Below are 22,681 nucleotides of genomic sequence, written 5' to 3'. Positions count from 1 at the left end.
TGCTGAAAGGAATGAATAAAGACAACCATTTACATCCTTATACATATGAAAATAGCACCAGTAATAGAAATTGCCATTGCAACAAATTACCAATGATTTCTGGCGAGATCCAGCCATGTCTTTGAAACGATTGGCTGGAATCACATTACAGTGACATATTCGTTTTGATTTTGGACAAGTGTGGACAATATCAATGTATATATAGCATTGTGCCCTCTAGAAAAAAAAAAATCTCGAAAACTGATGTTAATTGCTGCATAATGGTGCATTTTTTTTCAGCAAGGAACAATATATAGTCATTATTATTTATTTTTTTTGACTTATTTTGTATTTCAAGGTTGCAAGTTGAATCGTTTTTTAAAATTTTTTATTTTTAATTTAAATAATGCAGTCATAGCCAGCATTTAGTTTTATGCAGTTGCTATAGTTCAAGACATTTTCAAGGAATCTTTTTGAAAATGCTTCAGTATTGTTCTTGCTTGGAAGTTAGTGTGTGTGTGTATTTGTGCTCTTTTCCACAAACTTTGATAAGGAGGAAGAGTCAGTGTTGCCAATTCATCAATGCACAGTTGAATGTTGAAACCTATGCCTGTGGGCTATGACATGCTTTTGCAGTGAGTTAGAACTGCTGTGTTAATGCAGTTAAAGCTGCGATCATCGATGAATTGCAGTGATAAGCTTACCCTCAGCTCATCTTTGAGAGATGTGCAGTGGGTTTCAGATATTATTTCCCTTGTCCTGAGTGAATCTCCATTAATGCGTCCTTTGATGGCAAGGATTAGGCTCAAGTTGACGAGCTTCCCACATTGCCTGTAAACGTCGGAGATAAATGGTTGCCATATCACTCAGAAACTCGAGTAATGGTCGTGTTAACACTTTTATTTGGGACTGTTCTCTCATTCAGTACATCAGTATTTTGGTTCTGCATTTCATAGTGTTGAACAATGAGTTTCATGACTATTGTATTTCGCAAACTATAACATGAACATAGAAACACACGATTGATTTCATGCAAAACAAGTGAAAACGTTTAATCGATGAAACATCGCATTGATTGTTTGGTTCTAACGTGTCAACTCAGAACATTTAATTTTAGAGCAGTTCAATTTGCTGTTTAATATTTTAAGACGATCAACCGTTGTACTTGTGCTTCCTATTATTCGGTTGAACGTGCAAATTCAAAATATTTGTAATCATTTGTAAACGTTTTGTCATATTATTGCTGATGGATTTAAAAAGGTTTCTGTTCTGTTGCAGTACAGTATGTCAAAAATTATGTATATGCTTTTATTCTTGAAGATACTCTTGCACACATATCAAGTTGTGTTAGATACATCCTATTTTCATGATATGAGGGAAATGGAAGGCTATGTATGGGGAAACAAGAAAAAGAGCAATCAGAGATTGCAAACCCTCACCAGGACTTCTTTTGAGTGGTGTATTTTTATAGGTTTTAGGGTAAATCCAATATGGCTGCCAAACCATGTGACCTATGATGTCATATGTGTGACGCTTATGTTCCTCATGGATAGACGGGCATATGTGTAAAGTTTCGCCTCGATATTTTCAGCCATTTCAGAGATTTTTGAAAGTTAAAAAAAAAACCCCAAAAAAACAATATGGCTGCCGAATCATGTGATTGATGACGTCATCAAAAATTTTGTGGGCCATTCATCCTATGACGTCATAAAAATCACCCTTATTCCACATTAGTAGTACTTGCTGCAGTATGTGCCAAGTTTCAATTTTTTCCTTGGTGCGGTTTCAGAGATACAGAGGTCCAAAGTTTTTTTCCGTTTTTCCAATACGGCTGCCACACCACCTGACCTATGATATAATTATCATTAAAACATTCTGCATGAGTAGTCGCATCAATGGTGAAAATTATGTCTCAATCCGACAAGCGGTTGTGGAGAAAAACACGAAAGTTCTGTGCGGACAAACAGACAGGCAAATGAAAAATCACTCATAGAGTGACAACTTGGCAAAACAGCACAAAGTAGAACGGCACTCGGCAAAGCGCATACCTCGGCCAGGTGGAACAGTTCACGTTTTGTATCCCACTGATGGGCTGGGTGCGAACCAAAATCCAATCTGTTTGTTCTCGTCACCTATCCAACTCATCCACCTTGTTTTGTCATAACTTGTCCACAACTTTTTGAGATATAGTGATATCTTTAGTTTTTGGCCCCATCTATCAATTTTAGAAATTATGCCTGTGTTGACCTTTTGACCTTAAAATTGATTGGTACTTGAATTCTGCGACATGACATGAAAATGATCATCAAATTTCAAGTCAATCAGATGAAAATGGAGGATTTTAGAAAAATTTGCCCAAATTTGCCTTTTGGCCTATGTTTACCCCAAAATTAATCGGTGGTTGAATTCAGTGACCTGATGTGTAAAAGCTCTTCAAATTTCAAGTTGAGTGCATTAAAATCGAGGTTTTTAGAAATTCGGCCTATGGTGACCACAAAAATAATAGGTCGTTGAATTCAGTGACCTGATATGTAATCCTTTTCAAATTTCAACTCAATCGGATGAAAATTGAGGATTTAGAAAATTTGGCCCAAATTGGCCTTTTGGCCTATTTTGACCTTTTAGTCTATGTTCACCTCAAAATTAATAGGTGTTTGAATTCAGTAACCTGACATGAAAATGCTCTTCAAATTTCAAGTCAATCGGCTGAAAATAGAGGATTTTAGAAAATTTGGCCCAAATTGACCTATTGGCCAATGTAGACCTTTTGGCTGATAGTGATCTCAAAATTAATAGGTGGCTGAATTCAGTGACCTGATATGCAAATGGTCTTCAAATTTCAAGTCAATCGGATGAAAATTGACAATTTTAGAAACAACAACAAGCGAATACTTCGATATCGCGTGGCTGGGGCAGTAAAAGGTTTAGAATGATGAAACAATTTTGCAGTTATAAAATTTAAATGTAGACACGGTGAATTAGCATGCATGATGGGAAGAGTTGTGACGTTGGACAAATTTCTATTCATAGCCCTCAGATCAAATTCACGTACGTGGCCATAAGTGTGACAGAAGACGGGACGGAAGACACATAACAGAATAGCCAATTATATTATAACAGCGCGATGTCGCCGTGCTGTAATTAAAAAATTGGCCTATTTTGGGTTGACCTCTTTTGACCTATGAAAACCTCAAAAGTAATTGGTGGTTGAATATACTGAACTGATATGCAAATCCTGTTCAAATTTTAAGTCAATCGGATGAAATTTGAGGATTTTAGATAATTCGGTTCAATTTGGCCCATTGGCCTCTGTAGACCTTTTCGGTCGAACAAATTTTACGAAACTTCAATGCGGGACCGTCGTAGGATCGGTGACATTAATCTCTGAAAATTTCTGAGCGATCGTTTGAGAGGTTTGGGCTGGAGGCGAGCAGACAGACAGACAGACAAACAAACACACAAACACACAAACACACAAACAGGCAATCAACATACTTGTTCAAATTTTTTATATTTTTTTTGAGAAGTAACAAACAAACGGACCCAAATGCAATACCCTGTCCAAATTCTTCAGCAAGGGTAATAAATGATGTGAGGGTAATAAATAATAAATGTAGGAAGAGGTCAATAAAGCCACCATTTCGTTATAAATCGGAGGTCCTTGTGTCGAAATACATCGAAATACTAACCCTAACTGTACAAAAAGTGTGAGTTATTCCAATGATATTCATCGTTTCGGGTGAATCATCAAATTTTCAGTGAAAACAGTTATGTGTGTTTATTATTGTAAACTAGCAAATACTACCCATCGCTTCACTGACTGGAATACTGGGTGGGGGGGGGTGGAGGGGGGATAGGGAGAGACGGATGGGGGAGAGAGAGCAGGGAGAGTGAAGAGGTGAAGGGGAAAGGAGGGAGGGGGAGTGAAGAGAGGTGGGGGAGCGAGGAGGGGTGGGTGAAGGGAAGACAGTACGAGGTGAGAGGAAGGGAAGGCAGACGTGCGGTGGAGCATTTAATTACGATTGAAACTGTTTCGTCAAAATGTTTCTGCATAGAATTACAGTGAAGATGGAAACAAAATAATGTCTGAAATCCATTTTGAACCGGTCATACTATAAACACAGCCTGGAGACAAACACCGCCCAGACATAATCACTGTAGAGAGAGAGAGAGAGAGAGAGAGAGAGAGAGAGAGAGAGAGAGAGAGAGAGAGAGAGAGAGAGAGAGAGAGAGAGAGAGAGAGAGAGAGAGAGAGAGAGAGAGAGAGAGAGAGAGAGAGAGAGAGAGAGAGAGACACAGAGAGAGACACAGAGAGAGACACAGAGAGAGACACAGAGAGAGACACAGAGAGAGACACAGAGAGAGACACAGAGAGAGACACAGAGAGAGACACAGAGAGAGACACAGAGAGAGACACAGAGAGAGACACAGAGAGAGACACAGAGAGAGACACACAGAGAGACACACAGAGAGACAGAGACAGAGAGAGACAGAGAGAGAGAGAGAGAGAGAGAGAGACACAGAGAGAGAGAGAGAGAGACACAGAGAGAGAGAGAGACACAGAGAGAGAGACACAGAGATAGAGATATATCTTTCAGTTGCTCACCCTAATCTCTCAACTTAGCCAACATTCCATCCTCCAGTTTTCTTGTGAAAGATAAAAACAGATAAACCTCCAAATATTTAAGTTGATGATTTTAAGAGAAAGAGACAGAAGAAGAACAGGAAGAAGAAGGTGGAGGAGGAGGAGAAAGTGAGAGTTTTGGGAAGAGTGTGCTGCACTGTATTGGGAGGGAGTAGAGCAAGGATGGGGTGGGGGGTGGGGGAGGGAGGATATATATATATATATATATATATATATATATATATATATATATATATTGTTACGGTTGTGGAAATTCACAGAGCACCATATAGGTCCTTAGATCAGTTATGTCGATAAGTCTGTGTTCAGATAGCTTTCCCCACCGATGTCTAAGGAAATTATTCGTGTAACCGGGCTGTGATCTTTGAGTTAGCCGTTTTTCTTTTACTATCTTTATTTTGGACCAACCGCCATTACTACCACCACAAAGCGCCACCAACCACAACAACCACGATCACCTCAACCACGCCACCTCAGCCAAACCACCATTACTACCACCACAAAGCGCCAGCCACGCCACGTTAACCACAACCTTCACAACCATACCACCACGTTTCCACCTCAGCAATGGTTACCAGAAGCCTGGTTCGTCGAGGGAAAGCAGGCAGACGACCCTTCCCCCCTCCCCCCCGAACAAATGGCGTCTCCGCGGCCAACACGACGGATTCCACCCTGCGAGTGGAAAAAGACAAATACAGCGGCGAGGGAGCGTCCCCGATTTGGCGGGAAAATGCTTCCTTCGAGAAGTTTCCCGCGTGTGCTGGAAGGAGGGGAGTGAGGTGAAAAGTGGGGCGGGGCTTGGTGATAAAGAGGAGGAATGCGAGCGCGGGGGAGTTGGTGCTGAGGAGAATCGCGAGAAGGAGACGGAGCTTTGTGAGCTGAGGCGGAACGAGAGCGCGAGAGAGCTTTTCTGAGCTGAGGCGGATCGAGAGATTGTGAGCGAGGTGGCGCTCCGGACCGAAGGCGCTCTGGCTGGGTCGGTGGTCGTGACGGAGCCACCTTGGATCGTGTGCAAAGCCGGATCGTGGAGGACACGAGCTCGGGAAGCTCACCACACGGTCATGTTTTTCCTTTTGATTTCTTTCTGGGTGTTTGTGTGTGTAGTGTGTGTTTGTGGCGCCGTCTATAAGTAAACCCGTATAAGTGCAAGTGAATAATAAATAGATACGGCTGCAGGTCTTTCGGCTCGTGTGCTGTCCCATCCCCCCATTCATTCCTTGCATACTGCTTGTATATTGCTTCATTGCTTGCGTCGTGTGTGGAAATAAATGTGCCTGTCTTTATGTACCTGGTCGTTGCGTCACTTTCCTCATTTGCGTTGCCATTGTAGCGTAAGGAATACCAGCTGGCTGTTTAATAGCCGATAAAGTGATCGGGTTCAACGGGGCTGCGCGATAATACACCGCTCGGTTTACCGCAGAACGGAGCGAGCTGCATACATGGCTCGTTTCCAAGCAGCTCCCGTTGAGGTACAACCTCTCGGTAGCCTTCCCGCACGAATAATTAGGTGAATCGACATTTCGGCGATCGGACCCTGTAGCATGCGGATAGAGTACTGACAAGCCTGTGGTGTGCTTGAAAACACACCCGTAGCTGGATTCCGGCGTTTGATCCGGAAGGCTGCGACTGGATTGCTCGTCTGGCGGGCGTACGGCCGCGATTCGGCTAAAAGCGGCTGTCCGCACGCCAGCGGGCAGAAAGCTATAACAATATATATATATATATATATATATATATATATATATATATATATATATATATATATATTCAAGAGATTGGCAGAGAGAATATGGTCTGCTCTATGAAAACACACACACACACACACACACACACACACACACACACACACACACACACACACACACACACACACACACACACACACACACACACACACACACACACACACACACACACACACACACACACACTGGACCCCGTGGGGTCTTTATTTCGGCCCTCAGCTGAGGAGTGAAAGGTGAGTTGGGGAACAGAACTCAGCTTGTACCTAGTCGTCGGAGGGAAGGCGCACTCCGTGATACGGCACCTGACAAAGGTCGTCAGTCCGATCCCCAGTCGCACGTGGGGGACTTGTGGTTCGTGGCGGAGCTCGGCTGGTGAATCGACGGGGTCCACAGAACTCCTCGTGCAAACGCCAATGACAACGACAACAACCACGACAACGACAACGACCTTCCGTCCACACCACTCCATTTTCCACCAACCACGCCTCAGAGCGTAACTCGAACTTTATGGATCTCCCTCAGTGGGGAGGGGCCTTAGTCAGCACACCTCACTGTTCGCCTCTAATTGGCCAGGATGCTACGGGCACAGCCTTCCTGGGCGGGGTTTGGCCATGCACGGAGAAAGCCGCCCCTCCCTCCACGCGTGTTTGAGGAAGGTGGATGGTGGTGAAGCCCCATTGCGTGTGGAACGTTCGTGGAAACCGAGGACTGGGACCACGAGGACCCCTCTCGGCAAGTCAAGAGACGAGCAGCCAATGGTGCTGATGGAGTGTGATGAGCAGGTGGTGAGATGTAATAACCGAACTATAAAATAACTCGAAGCGCACACATGAAATTCCCATTAGACAGAAGGAAGGATTCTCACTATAAACACATACTTATCGAAATAACTAAGCTTAGGGACTGCTGTCTGTTTGTGTGCAAATGGCTTCCAGATTCGTAACACTACTCCCTCCCCTTTTTACAGACTCGTCCCGAGTCGTGAATTTTTCTGTGCCATGCAGGTGTAGGTTCTTCCCCGAGTACATTTTACCTACGGATCCCTGAGTGCGACATTTGTACACATGTCCCAAAAATAAATAACCTAGTGCGCTGCGTAACTAAACTATCACTCACTCGGACAACTTAACTAAGATTGTCAGCGCTACGACAAACACACAGGTGGGTTAAGAACTTATTTACATTTCTAACTTATCTATTTACACTAACCATGGCCCAGGACCTGTGATCTGTGGGAAGAGAAAAGTCATTGGTGCTGGAATGAACACAAAAAGAATGGATGAATGGGCTGCGCAAACCCAGTCCTCGTGGTGCAGCTGCCTGTAGGGTAGTCCTTGCAAACACCTGAAGATGGTCCTGGCACACATGGTTGAGATGATGACGCAGGGGCAAATGCAACAAGGGCAGCAGGCATGGGGTCAAGGCAAATAAGGCATGGCAAGGCAAGGCTTGGTAAATGCGGACCAGCAGCTGTAGCACAAACAGGCCGGCATATGAAGCTGGCCGGTCTCTGTTCTGGTCCGTGAGGTTCTGTGGAGGGAGTGCGGTGGTGCCGGCCGGTCCGGAAACGGGCTCGGACCTAACCTAGTGTCTCCCCCCAATCTATCGCCTTTGCCTGTATCTGTCCATACCCACTCCGTTAGTTTGCAACAACAAAATTTAGACTCCCCCTTTTTTTTTCTTTTTTAAAATTTGATTATTATTATTATTATTATTATTTTATTTTTTTTCTTTACAATTGCTTGTCCCTAACCCCTCTTGTCTTTGTCTGGCTATAACCTATCCTGTCCATCTACTCCCAACCCCTAAGCTTTCCTGAGGGGACTAAGGGAGAGACTAGTGACCTGTCTTGAGGCCCAACAAAGCCACAAAATAGCCTTCACAGAGTTCAGCAATCTCCCCAAAGTGAGTCCAGCAGCCTACAGAGAGCGAAGGGATGGATAGTGCAAAGGGGTATATTTCCTATCTATCTTAGCATTTATTAAACTATCCCCGGGGCTTTTCAACAAGCCTGTCTCTTTAAACTATTGGTTCTAGAAATCATGATTCCCGTCGCCTGTGTTTGTGTCCATTATCAATTTGGGCCTTGTCCGCAAATTTTCTCTCGTGACCTCGCACAATTTCGTGGCTGGGCAGCGTGGCTCAACTGGCAGGGACTTCCATCTGCCAAACTCGAACTACGGCACCCCTGGGCCCTCAGGATGTCTCCGAGCCAACCCGCTCCCTATGAACACGGGGGGGGGGGGGTGCCCTTCCTGGCATTGCCCCCCTTCCATGCCCACGTGGCATTTTGGTGCTCTGTGTCCCGTTTCTGACAGGCCACCCGTGCCCAGTACACTATCCCGGTCCCTTGGACCCATGACCTACTCTGGCTGACTAGTCCGGTGCCTGGGGTGCCCTCTACTCAAAACATTTCATTTCAACAGCCATACTCCCAGCCGGTCAATGAACTCTTGCACCCCTCAAAAAGGTATCGTGCCTTCGTACACCACCAACAACAGAATGACCTCCTTTTTGAAAATTTAACTAACATTACGCTGACCCCGGGGTCCTTTGGGTGGGATTCACTCCTCCCCCAATCATTCATTCGCACCATGCATTCCACATTCGCTCCATTCACACTTGGGCCCGCTGTCCCACATTCACTCATCGTACACATTTTTTTTTTTTCCAATTCACTCACATCACTCAACACTGCCATTCTGCTAACTAAATTCCCCTAACTAACTCGTGCTCCCCGTCATCCCTTACGCTAATGCACGTTCCTTTTAACTCTACGAAGCTAATCTACGTCCCCACTACACATTCCATGTCGGTCCGTGTCTCCCAAATCCATTTCTAATCTAACCTAACATTCCCACTAACTGTTCCACGGGCCCCATGAGGAACTGCTCATGCCCCATGAGGCCGGTCTATCTATCGCTAAACCCTTCCCACTAACTAATGCTCCTTTGCCCGGGCAGGATGTCTACCACATCCTGGCCGGGGCCGTGTACTCGCAGCAAGGCCCCTCGCACCTTGCACCTCCAGGGTGGCGGTTTACGGCACGCCCGTTCATCCCTTTCATCGGGCGATACCTGGGGCCTTGTTGTCGCCCTGTGCATCGCAACAAGCGCTCGCCTTCGAGGGGTCCGCCATGTGAGCCAACGCGCGCCGCTCACCTGTAACTTGCGCCGCGAGGTCCCCAGTGACATCACCCGCGCACTGAACCTGCGCGTTTCCCGTGCAAGCCCCCCCAAGCGTATCATCCCGGGAACCCGCTCCACACGTTCTGTGAACAGAACACGCGACGCGCAGCACATGGAGCTTCACACACGCACCCGCATGTGGACCCATCCGCTCCAAGTTCACACAACACTCGCCATCTACATTCTCGCCGTCCACGTGGCTGGCTCATATCTGACGTGGAGCGTTATTATGCCGGATTGCGATCGCGTAGATGCGCGCGTACGGGCCGTGCACGAAGCGTGCCATAGACCTCGTACGCGCCATCGCGCGAACCCAGCGTGGTTGCAAAATTGGTTACTCGCAGCCCATTAAGCTCGCCATTTATGTCTCCCGTCTGGATCCGTCCGTTGGCCATTTCCATGCACGCACTCACACACGCCATGACACTCACACCATTAACACACCTTGACACGCACTCCGGGACAATCACATCGGGGATTTGTGTTAACTCAAGGGGTCCTTGGGTCTCTACCCCGCCCCCCCCCCAAACTCTGCATGGACCCGTTCGCATCACTCACCCGCTCAACCTCGTATGGCTTTACCAGACCCATCTGGTCACGATCTACTTCGAGGGAGCTTACCATCTCCCTCGGTTCCTAAGGGAGGCCATCCTGCCTCTTGCATCGGGTCTCGATACATTCCACTCGCTCCGTTTTCATATCCTTTACCTTCCCCTCCATCTGTGCCTGCTCGTCCTTTATCTGCTCTATCTCCCCTCGCGTCTCTGACAATTCTTCCTTCGTCATTCTAAATCCCTCCTTCGTCTCGTCCTCGTGTTTGTCTAATCGCTCCCCCAGTTCCTGCGTCTCTGTCTCTACCTTCCATCCCATGTCTGTAACTATTTCGGTCATTTCCTCCTGTCTCGATTTGCATCCTCCCTTACGGCTTCCAACTCCCCCCTTGTTTCCTGCTGGCCCTCTTTTAACTTTTCTATCGCTGTCATATTTTTCCATTTCCCACTTTAATTGCCCTTGTCCTTTTTTAATTTCTTTCACCCCTTGCCCTAGTTTGTCTACTTCCCGTCCAACCGTCATTATTTTGTCCGTTACCTCTCCCTTACCCTTAGGATGGTCCTCTCCATTAGGATGGTCAACCTGCATGGCATTGTCCTGGGCTACTGGTTCCTCTAAACTTACTTCTAAACCCAACTGTGCCAGCTCATCTTGGCCCGCCATGGTGCGTCTGAGAACAATTTAAAATGCTCGTAATTTGGAGGGAACGGGGGGGGGGGGGTTTTGCTCCGTACACCCCTGATCCGAATCCCATGAATTTCTCTAGCTGAGGCAGAGGGGCCGAATCGCACTCCTGATCACCAATTTGTTGTGGGCCGGGATTCGGTGGCGAGGCCGACTGCGAGATGGAGCAGTTCGGCTGTCTCCCACCGAACACTGGAATGGAAGGTTGTCACCCCGGATAACTCCGGAGTCGACGGGTCGCTTAAAGGACCGTGGACGCCAATATTTCGACCGCGTGTCGTAGGGTTAATTGTCTCGACTCCAACATACCTAAATACCACGCAGTCTAGCTACCGGGGAAACCACACCCTTGCCGACTTTGTCCGAACTGAGCCGCTGTTACCGACTCGGATCCGTCGTAACCGAGCGGAAGTTACCAAAGCCACGCCGGACCAAATGAACGATTTACGGCACCGACGGCCTCACTAATTCTCAATACGCACCGTGCTGGGTCAATGGGAGAAAGCGCAGAAAACGAGCTAGTACATTTAACGGGTTTATTACAATAATCGGGAGGGAGACACAGAGCAGAGTTATCTGAATATTCAGACAGGCAATGTACAATGAGCAAAAGCACTTAACAATTCTACTTATCAGATTGGCGACACACACACACACACACACACACACACACACACACACACACACACACTGGACCCCGTGGGGTCTTTAATCGGTCCCTCAGCTCAGGAGGGAAAGGCAAGTTGAGGACCAGGACCTGGCTTGTACCTGGTCGTCGGAGGGAAGGCGCGCTCCGCGATACGGCACTTGACAAAGGTCATCGGTCCGATCCCCAGTCGCACGTGGGGGACTCGTGGTTCGTGGCAGAGCTCGGGTGGTGAATCGTCGGGGTCTACAGAACTCCTCGTGCCAACGACAACGACAACAACCACGACAACGACCTTCCGTCCACACCACTCCGTTTTTCCACCAACAACGCCTCAGAGAGTGCTCTGGAATTTATGAACCTCCCTCAGTGGGGAGGGCCTTGGTCAGCACGCCTCGCTGTTCGCCTCTAATTGGCCAGGATCCTACGGGCACAGCCTTCCTGGGTGGAGTTTTGGCCATGCCCGGAGAAAGCCGCCCCTCCCCTCCACGTGTTTGAGCAAGGTGGATGGTGGTGAAGCCCCATTGCGTGTGGAACGTTCGTGGAAGCCGAGGACTGGGACTACGAGGCCCCGCTCTCGTCAAGTCAAGGGACGAGCAGCCAACGGTGCTGATGGAGTGTGATGGGCAGGTGGTGAGATGTAATAACCTAACTATAAAATAACTTGTAGCGTGCACACAAAATTCCCATTAGACAGAAGGAAGGATTCTAACTATAAACACATACTTATCGAAATAACTAAGCTTCTTCTTCTTCTTCTTTCGGCTGCTCCCGTTAGGGGTCGCCACAGCGGATCATCCGTATGATCCGCATAGTGATTTGGCACGTTTTACGCCGGATGCCCTTCCTGACGCAACCCTGGTCGCCTCTTACGACACAGGGATAAGGTACACCTATTTTAACCGGGGTATACACCGGCCCAGTATACTGGTACTCATTTCGCCGACCTCGGAAGGATGACAGGCTGAGTCAACCCCCTGGTGTATTAATTCAGTGGCCCAACGGGGCTTGAACTCAGGACCTTTTGGATCCCAAGCCGCTGCCCTAACCACTGCGCCAACACACCAGGCTTATCGTCGAAATAACTAAGCTTCGGGACTGCTTTCTGTTTGTGTGCAAATGGCTTCCAGATTCGTCACAATATATCGTTTTTGGCCCGATCTCTCAATGGTGAAGAATCACTTTAAATATTAAATAGTTCTCCTATCCAGATCCGGATCCAGATATTCACCAAAATCTAATTAGTTTGTCCTTGTCACACACCGAACCAGTCCACATAATTTCATCCGGATCCATCCACAACTTTTTGAGATATCCCGTGCTCAAACAAACAGACAGAGAGCGGTGAAAACATAACCTCCTTCACCTTCGGTGGCAGAGGTAATTATTGTATCTGGATCCAGATCTGGATCTTCACCAAAATCAAATCAATTCTTCCTCGTCAGACATCCAACCTGTCCACCAAGTTTATCTGAATCTGTTCATAACTTTTTGCGATGTCGTGCTATATATTGTTTTTAGCCCAATCACTCAGTGGTGAAGAATCACTTAAAAAATTCTCGGATCAAATCAATTCTTCCTCATCACCCACCCAACCTGTCCACCAAGTTTCATCCAAATCCGTTCACAACTTTTTGAGACATCATGCTGTATATCATTTTTGGCCCTATTTCTCAATGGTGAAGAATCAATTTAACTTGAACGGCACTCTTTGACTTCACGACACTGACCAATATGCCTCTGCCCACATCATTGCATCATTGTACATACTTGTACCAAGTTTGATTTAAACCCCTTCAGCTGTTCTCAAGTATCACATTTTTACCTGTTTTATCACAATGTTATTTTTAGGTCAAATTGCTAAATGGAGGTTTTTCATTCATTAAGTGATTGCCTTGCACTGCAGCCTTTATTCAAAGACTTATCTCATTAGCTACACTGCAAGCCACTCCGCAAGCCCCCCACCTTAGCTAACAACCACAGAAGCGAAACCATATAAAATGCCTTCTGAATGTCTTGACATACTACGTCCACTGCCCTTCCCTCATCCACCCAATCAGAAACTGCTTCAAAGAATTCTAATAGTGGGGAAACTTAGCATAACAATTGTGCATTTTGTGAGGAAAGCACCAAATTTGGCACACTAGTAGCCTATCATATTATGAACAGATTTGGATATTGGGCCATCTCAAATTCAGCCGCTGATGGCTGTGGCAGCCATTTTCCACTGCCATCAAAAATTTTGAGATGGCCCAATATCCAAATCTATTCATAATATGATAGGCTACTAGTGTGCCAAATTTGGTGCTTTCCTCACAAAATGCACAATTGTTATGCTATATTTAGCTAAGTTTCCCCCACTATAATGCAATTGTTAAACATGACCTCCCTTTAAATCCATGCTGACTGCCATTAATTAGTTTGTGTTTATTTAAATACTTTCTCATCTGGTCCCCAATTCACATCTCCAACATCTTCTCCACAACTGAAGTCAAACTAACAGGCCCCCACTCCCCCTAGTTCCGCAATTCCTCTTTGGATCCTTTCATAATTAACTGTTACAATTGCTACACTCCAATCCGCTGGTGCCTATCCTGACTCCTGCGAGCTATTAAATATATCGGCTAACATCTCGATTGTCTGCTCTGCTCAACCACCCTGGTCTCTTTCTGCCTCTAGCTTTACACCTCACTGGAATATCCTTAATCTGCACTCTACACATTTCCTCCTTGAAGGTTTCCCGTTTCTCCGATGTTGATTTGTCCGAAGGTTAGCTTCTCCCAACCTACATCACCCAGCTCTCCCTTCATCCCCTCGATGTTTGCCTTCGTGAAATCTAATGGCCTTACTTTACTATCCTGAACTCGAACCCTTAAAAGAATCCTTGCACTCACACCATGTTATGGTCACTTGATCTTAAATGTTCTCCTCTCTCCACCATATTGGGATCATGACTTAAAAGGAGGTCGAGCACTCCCTCCCCCTCGTGGGCTTATCAACAAACTGGGTTAAAAAGCAATCCTGGACTAAAACTAGGAAATCCTCATCCGCTCTGCCCTTTCCCTGTTCCTGGACCCAATCTATCCCTGGCAAGTTAAAATCCTCCATTATCAATACTCTTCCCTTACCACATGCCCTTTTGAATTGTTCATGTACTCCTCCTTCCTCCTCTTCCTTCACACCCAGAGCCCTATAAAAGCATCCTTCCAGTATATCACTATATTTACAATCTCTGATCTCTACCCATACAGAATACTCAACGTTTATTCCTTCCTTAATGTCACCCCTTTCTCTTGATACAATGCTGTCCTTTACCCAGAGTGCTCCTCCTCCTCCTCCTCCTCCTCCTCCTCCTCCTCCTATCACACCGATACACCTTAGAGCCTTCTAATCCTGCCCTCCAGTTACTCTCCTTAAACCATGTCTCACTCTGCAACTGTATCGTACTCCTCACTATCCACTTTGACCTCAAGCTCTTCCTTCTAATTATATTATTTAAAGTCCTGTCATTGGTATCAAAAATATTTAACTTTTCCCTTCCTGAAATTATATTTTCCTTTTTTATATCCACTCCACCCTCCTCTAACCCCCCAAAAAAGTCTGAATTTCCTCCTCAATTACAACGACAAATCTGTTTAGCATATGTCCATCATTCTAGAAAATCTCCATTTCCCCTGAAATGATTCTCACTGTTTCTTCAATGCAAAACCAACACAACTGCCTGCACTCGCTACACCAACACCACTGCCTGCACTCATTACACCCACACCACTGCCTGCACTCACTACACCCTCACCACTGCCTGCACTCGCTACACCCTCACCACTGCCTGCACTCGCTACACCAACACCACTGCCTGCACTCATTACTCCCACACCACTGCCTGCACGGATAACCCCCTCACCACTGCCTGCACTCGCTACACCAACACCACTGCCTGCACTCGCTACATCCTCACAACTTCCTGCACTCGCTACACCAACACCACTGCCTGCACTCATTACACCCACACCACTGCCTGCACTCACTACACCCTCACCACTGCCTGCACTCACTACAACAACACCACTGCCTGCACTCACTACACCCACACCACTGCCTGCACTCGCTACATCCTCACAACTTCCTGCACTCGCTACATCCTCACAACTTCCTGCACTCGCTACATCCTCACAACTTCCTGCACTCGCTACATCCTCACAACTTCCTGCACTCGCTACATCCTCACAACTTCCTGCACTCGCTACATCCTAACAACTTCCTGCACTCGCTGCACCTTCACCGCTGCCAATTTCCTCTTCAGATTCACTCCACAAACGTAACCAAGTTTTGTTTGCAAATTCTTTGCACACTGATATCTGCTGTAATTAAGTAACGATCCATTCTTTCAACCGAGCTTTAACTATCTTTATCTGAGCTATTTCCTCACACTTCCTACAACAATGACAACCTGCTTTTTCCACTTTTCCTGATAATGGTCCACATCAAGCATCTATCAAACCGTTGGCATCTTCTCTTCTGATTATTTTCCATTTGCCTTGCTCCCTGTTGCCCCATTTCCCGAACCATATTTCGAACTGACTTCACCGCTCGACTAGGAGCGACAAACAAGTTGGCCTTCGCCTGACGCTTCCAAATAAAACTAATACAATTTCCCGTGAATGTGATACAAACACAACCACAACCTTGATTGATACCAAAAACTGTAACCTGAAGTGCTTACCAAGGCGAGGAGGGATTCTGATTTGAAGGCATTCAGCCAAAATCCCTCAGGTGGTAGCTGAACACCGCTGGCCGTTCAGGCAGATTCACACGCACAGTGGCTGAACCCATGGTGCCTCTCTTACTGAGCCCAACTACAACCAGTTTTTTTTTCTTATCTTTCCATGTTATTGTCCATTCACCTTTTGAAACATCTTCCATGTGTATGCAAGTTAAAATCTCTGAAGATTAGATTTGAGTGATGAGATGCATGTTTATTGGGAATTGGTTGTGTATTTATTACTTACAAAATCGAAGATTTTTCAAGTATATTGGTTCGTCGATTTTGTTATTCTGTCTCTGTCTGTCTGTCTGTCTGTCTGTCTGTCTGTCTGTTTGTCGCCTTCAGGTTACAATTTTAAACCGATCGTCATGAAACTTTACCAAGTTGTGGAGGTAGTCTCAACTGAAAAGCCGATTGATTTTGAGGTGAAAGGTCACCATCTTGAAGTCAAATTTCTGAAATTGTCATTTTTCATCCGATTGACTTGAAATTTGAACAAGATTTGCATATTATGTCACTGAATTGGGAAACCAAGTATTTTTGAGGTCAAACATCTAAAATCATGAAATTTTATTTGAAAAATTGTCAATTTTCATCCGATTGGCTTCATGATAAAACAGCCATTACATAGTACATTAATGAATTGGGAAACCAACTATTTTTGAGGTCAAACGTCAACTAAAGGTCAAACTTCTAAAACTAGAACGGGCACTCATAGAGCACATACCTTCGCCACCACTACTTTTTTGTTCTTGGTATGAGTGTGGGAAACTAGTTTGATGCTGGTTTCATGCAAATCGAATAAGAATTGACTGAGTTATGCCGAAAACCGCATATTTTTCAAGGGCGTGACCCCCCCCCCCCGACATTTTACCTCAACCGGTGACATGTGTTATGACGTCATTGTGTCACAAGATTGGGCATCTGAACATTTTGGTGCTGGGTTCATGCAAAGCGGACAAGAATTGACCACGTTATGACAAAAACCGCATATTTTTCAAGGTCGTGACCCCCCTGACCTTTGACCCCTAACCGGTTACAAGAGTATGGGTGTCATTGTGTCATATTGCATATCACAAGATGAGGCGTTGAATTCTGAACATTTTGGTGTTAGTTGCATGCAAATTGAATAAAAATTGACCGTGTTATCGTAAAAAGACGATTTTGACCTTTTCGTGACCTTGACCTTTGACCCGAACGATCCTAAAATCTAAGCGAATGCTTCCTGGCTAATAACCAATCATCCCACCAAATTTCATGCAATTCGGTTTAATACTTTTTGAGTTATACGAATCACAAGATTACAAATAAATAAATAAATAAATAAATACACGCCGACCAAAACATAACCTTTCACAGAATGCGAAGGTAATCATCAATTTTCAAATGAAAAATCGTTCATTTACATCCTATAAACTTGAAAGTTGAACAGGATTTGCATAGTCCGTCACTGAATTGGGAAAGCAACTATTTTTGAGGTCAAAGGTCAAACTTCTAAAATCATCAATTTCAATCTGAAAAAAATCAATTTTCATCCGATTGACTTGAACTTTGATTAATATTGTGAATTTTAATCTCAATGAAATGGACAATTTGATGTATCCATGGCAACCATTGGAGAGGGGGGTGGATTTTGCAAGTATCGTGCGCTGCACGATGTCTTTCTCTTGTTTGTTTATTCGTATGGCGCCTGTGGCTGCTTGGCTGCATCATTTTCTTTGGGCGCAGCTGTGCCACTGATGCAGTGCCCACTGTTACCTCGTGGGGGGTTTTTTTTGCTACTCATTTTGCCGACCTCGGAAGAATGACAGGCTGGGTCAACCCGCCGAGTGTTAATTCAATGGCACGACAGAGGCTGTAACTCAAGACCCCTAAGGTCTTAAGCCAGCCACTTTACCCGTTAAGCCAGCACCATGCTTGGTTGTGAACTGATGCTTCGTTAGAAATGCATTTTCCAACACTTTTCAATGCCTGGAAAACAAGTTGGTTACTCATGGTGTTGTAGAAATTCAACAGATTCTGGTGTTAACCTCTCGCCAAAGGAATGGTGAATGGTCATGTGCACTTGCTAAACTCAGTGACTACATTGCTCTTTGCTGGAATGATGGTTTACAAAGGCAGAGATTGTACGTCCATCCATCAAATCAAACTTCACTCTTTTGTCTCCTGTTGCTTCATCTGCAGCTTCTCATGTGTGGCCTTGGCGATGTGGATGTGAATGATTGGAGACAGCACACCCTATACAAGAGTGGTTATTGTGCAAACCATCCTGTAATCCAGTGGTTCTGGAAGGTATGTGTTCCCCTCTCCCTCCCCATACTCAGTGACGTGTTTTTCAATCTTTATTGGAGCATTAGTTTGCCTGTGGTCTTTCTTTCCACAATTATGTTCTATTGGACCTTTTGAATTCCTCTCTATGGAGCACGTATCTCACCACAAATTATGGGAGCGTGCTCCGTAGTCATATTTTTGATATAATGTTTGATAAGTTCAGGCCCATGCCTACATCTGTGCATCTCATTTCCACGTATTAATGCAACACAGTACACATTGGAATGTTGCAATGCCTGCCACGTTGGACAAAGGTTCATGTTAAACTGTCATTGAATTTTTATTGTGTTATATTAAATTTATTAATAAAACGGTGCAAGTTGATTTGACATTAATTTCCACAATGCTTTCACGAGTCATCTAACGCATTTCGCCCATTCTCGAGTGGCGTGATATTCCAAACCAAGTTGCAAGGTCTAAAGTCCTGCGCGGCTTCGGAGGTATTCCCTCAGGCTCTAGTCCCAGATGACTGCAGGCGTTCCCACAGAAAAGCTCGAATCTTGGATGACAAAGGGCATGTTTCCATAGATAAGCTCGCGTCCTGGACGACTTTAGATGCATTCCCACAGAAAAGCTCGAGTCCTGGACGACTTTAGACTTGTTGACACAGAAAAGCTCGTGTCCTGGATGACTTTAGACGTGTTGACACAGAAAAGCTCGAGTCCTGGACGACTTTAGACGTGTTGACACAGAAAAGTTCGAGTCCTTGATGACTTTAGACGTGTTGACACAGAAAAGCTTGAGTCCTGGACGACTTTAGACGTGTTAACACAGAAAAGCTTGAGTCCTGGACGACTTTAGACGTGTTGACACAGAAAAGCTTGAGTCCTGGACGACTTTAGACGTGTTGACACAGAAAAGCTTGAGTCCTGGACGACTTTAGACGTGTTGACACAGAAAAGCTCGAGTCCTGGATGACTTTAGACGTGTTGACACAGAAAAGCTCGAGTCCTTGATGACTTTAGACGTGTTGACACAGAAAAGCTTGAGTCCTGGACGACTTTAGACGTGTTGACACAGAAAAGCTCGAGTCCTTGATGACTTTAGACGTGTTGACACAGAAAAGCTTGAGTCCTGGACGACTTTAGACGTGTTGACACAGAAAAGCTCGAGTCCTTGATGACTTTAGACGTGTTGACACAGAAAAGCTCGAGTCCTGGACGACTTTAGACTTGTTGACACAGAAAAGCTCGTGTCCTGGATGACTTTAGACGTGTTGACACAGAAAAGCTCGAGTCCTGGACGACTTTAGACGTGTTGACACAGAAAAGTTCGAGTCCTTGATGACTTTAGACGTGTTGACACAGAAAAGCTTGAGTCCTGGACGACTTTAGACGTGTTAACACAGAAAAGCTTGAGTCCTGGACGACTTTAGACGTGTTGACACAGAAAAGCTTGAGTCCTGGACGACTTTAGACGTGTTGACACAGAAAAGCTTGAGTCCTGGACGACTTTAGACGTGTTGACACAGAAAAGCTCGAGTCCTGGATGACTTTAGACGTGTTGACACAGAAAAGCTCGAGTCCTTGATGACTTTAGACGTGTTGACACAGAAAAGCTTGAGTCCTGGACGACTTTAGACGTGTTGACACAGAAAAGCTCGAGTCCTTGATGACTTTAGACGTGTTGACACAGAAAAGCTTGAGTCCTGGACGACTTTAGACGTGTTGACACAGAAAAGCTCGAGTCCTTGATGACTTTAGACGTGTTGACACAGAAAAGCTTGAGTCCTGGACGACTTTAGACGTGTTGACACAGAAAAGCTCGTGTCCTGGATGACTCTAGACGTGTTGACACAGAAAAGCTTGAGTCCTGGACGACTTTAGACGTGTTGACACAGAAAAGCTCAAGTCCTTGATGACTTTAGACGTGTTGACACAGAAAAGCTCGAGTCCTTGATGACTTTAGACGTGTTGACACAGAAAAGCTTGAGTCCTGGACGACTTTAGACGTGTTGATACAGAAAAGCTTGAGTCCTGGTCGACTTTAGACGTGTTGACACAGAAAAGCTTGAGTCCTGGACGACTTTAGACGTGTTGACACAGAAAAGCTTGAGTCCTGGACGACTTTAGACGTGTTGACACAGAAAAGCTCGAGTCCTTGATGACTTTAGACATGTTGACACAGAAAAGTTCGAGTCCTTGATGACTTTAGACGTGTTGACACAGAAAAGCTTAAGTCCTGGACGACTTTAGACGTGTTGACACAGAAAAGCTCGAGTCCTTGATGACTTTAGACGTGTTGACACAGAAAAGCTTGAGTCCTGGACGACTTTAGACGTGTTGACACAGAAAAGCTCGAGTCCTGGACGACTTTAGACGTGTTGACACAGAAAAGCTCGAGTCCTTGATGACTTTAGACGTGTTGACACAGAAAAGCTTAAGTCCTGGACGACTTTAGACGTGTTGACACAGAAAAGCTTGAGTCCTGGACGACTTTAGACGTGTTGACACAGAAAAGCTCGAGTCCTGGATGACTTTAGACGTGTTGACACAGAAAAGCTCGAGTCCTTGATGACTTTAGACGTGTTGACACAGAAAAGCTTGAGTCCTGGACGACTTTAGACGTGTTGACACAGAAAAGCTCGAGTCCTTGATGACTTTAGACGTGTTGACACAGAAAAGCATGAGTCCTGGACGACTTTAGACGTGTTGACACAGAAAAGCTCGAGTCCTTGATGACTTTAGACGTGTTGACACAGAAAAGCTTGAGTCCTGGACGACTTTAGACGTGTTGACACAGAAAAGCTCGTGTCCTGGATGACTCTAGACGTGTTGACACAGAAAAGCTTGAGTCCTGGACGACTTTAGACGTGTTGACACAGAAAAGCTCAAGTCCTTGATGACTTTAGACGTGTTGACACAGAAAAGCTCGAGTCCTTGATGACTTTAGACGTGTTGACACAGAAAAGCTTGAGTCCTGGACGACTTTAGACGTGTTGATACAGAAAAGCTTGAGTCCTGGTCGACTTTAGACGTGTTGACACAGAAAAGCTTGAGTCCTGGACGACTTTAGACGTGTTGACACAGAAAAGCTTGAGTCCTGGACGACTTTAGACGTGTTGACACAGAAAAGCTCGAGTCCTTGATGACTTTAGACGTGTTGACACAGAAAAGCTTAAGTCCTGGACGACTTTAGACGTGTTGACACAGAAAAGCTCGAGTCCTTGATGACTTTAGACGTGTTGACACAGAAAAGCTTGAGTCCTGGACGACTTTAGACGTGTTGACACAGAAAAGCTCGAGTCCTGGACGACTTTAGACGTGTTGACACAGAAAAGCTCGAGTCCTTGATGACTTTAGACGTGTTGACACAGAAAAGCTTAAGTCCTGGACGACTTTAGACGTGTTGACACAGAAAAGCTCGAGTCCTTGATGACTTTAGACGTGTTGACACAGAAAAGCTTGAGTCCTGGACGACTTTAGACGTGTTGACACAGAAAAGCTCGAGTCCTGGACGACTTTAGACGTGTTGACACAGAAAAGCTCGAGTCCTGGACGACTTTAGACGTGTTGACACAGAAAAGCTACTTCATACCAAATCTGAAATTTGGAGAGCTGAGGTGTGCATCTGTGATTTTACCTGCAGAAGTTAGTATGCCAAAGTTTCAGACTCGATAAACCAATCAGGACCATTGTTTACTTGTTTGGACTAAACTTGTGTGATCACCACACTACACAATGTTTTTATGATGAGACAGCTCCAAGTTTTTCAAAAAGATAACAAACATGTTTATTTACTGTGATTTGCACAGAATTTTTTTTTCCATCTTCCATGATGGAATTGCCACAAATCAACATGCATTGTTAATTTTAATTGCCGTTGCTAGTTTGTGCGTGCACTGGCTACTAAACAGCATCTGTGATGTGGTATGAAGTTCACACGGAATTCCAGCATCTTAAAGCATTACTTAAAAAAATGAAAAATGCTTTATAAGATCGGTGCAGCATGTGTGAGGTATGTACAACGCGAGTTCCCTTCGCTTGCTCCAGGCAGTGCTGCTGATGGATGCAGAGAAGCGAATCCGCCTCCTGCAGTTTGTGACTGGCACCTCCCGCGTGCCGATGAACGGTTTTGCTGAGCTGTACGGTAAGTTTCCCCATCCCTCTCCCTTCCACAGATCTCCTAATGTCTCTGTTCCCCACT

The 22,681-nt window shown here is 45.4% G+C and overlaps 1 protein-coding gene across 8 annotated transcripts in view; it reads left to right on the top strand.

Moving 5' to 3' along the window:
• Window positions 1-22,681, top strand: part of LOC147029978 (E3 ubiquitin-protein ligase NEDD4-like) — a 325,864-nt gene that overhangs the window by 283,588 nt on the left and 19,595 nt on the right. For all 8 annotated transcript variants that reach the window (XR_015056152.1, XM_085873551.1, XM_085873550.1 and 5 more), the window contains 2 exons: window positions 18,389-18,496; window positions 22,528-22,624. Coding sequence is in view for 7 of the 8 variants with exons in the window: in XM_085873551.1 (XP_085729677.1) it covers window positions 18,389-18,496; window positions 22,528-22,624 (205 nt within the window). In the remaining variant the exon portion in view is untranslated. Of the gene's footprint in view, window positions 1-18,388; window positions 18,497-22,527; window positions 22,625-22,681 lie in introns of those variants that run through there.

Source organism: Eptatretus burgeri, chromosome 3, assembly GCF_056783735.1.
Source record: "Eptatretus burgeri isolate ZD-2024b chromosome 3, Ebu_testis_v1, whole genome shotgun sequence".
Taxonomy (NCBI): Eukaryota; Metazoa; Chordata; class Myxini; order Myxiniformes; family Myxinidae; genus Eptatretus; species Eptatretus burgeri.
The sequence above is the reverse complement of the archived record's forward strand: the minus strand, read 5'-3'. Positions and strand labels throughout refer to the sequence as shown.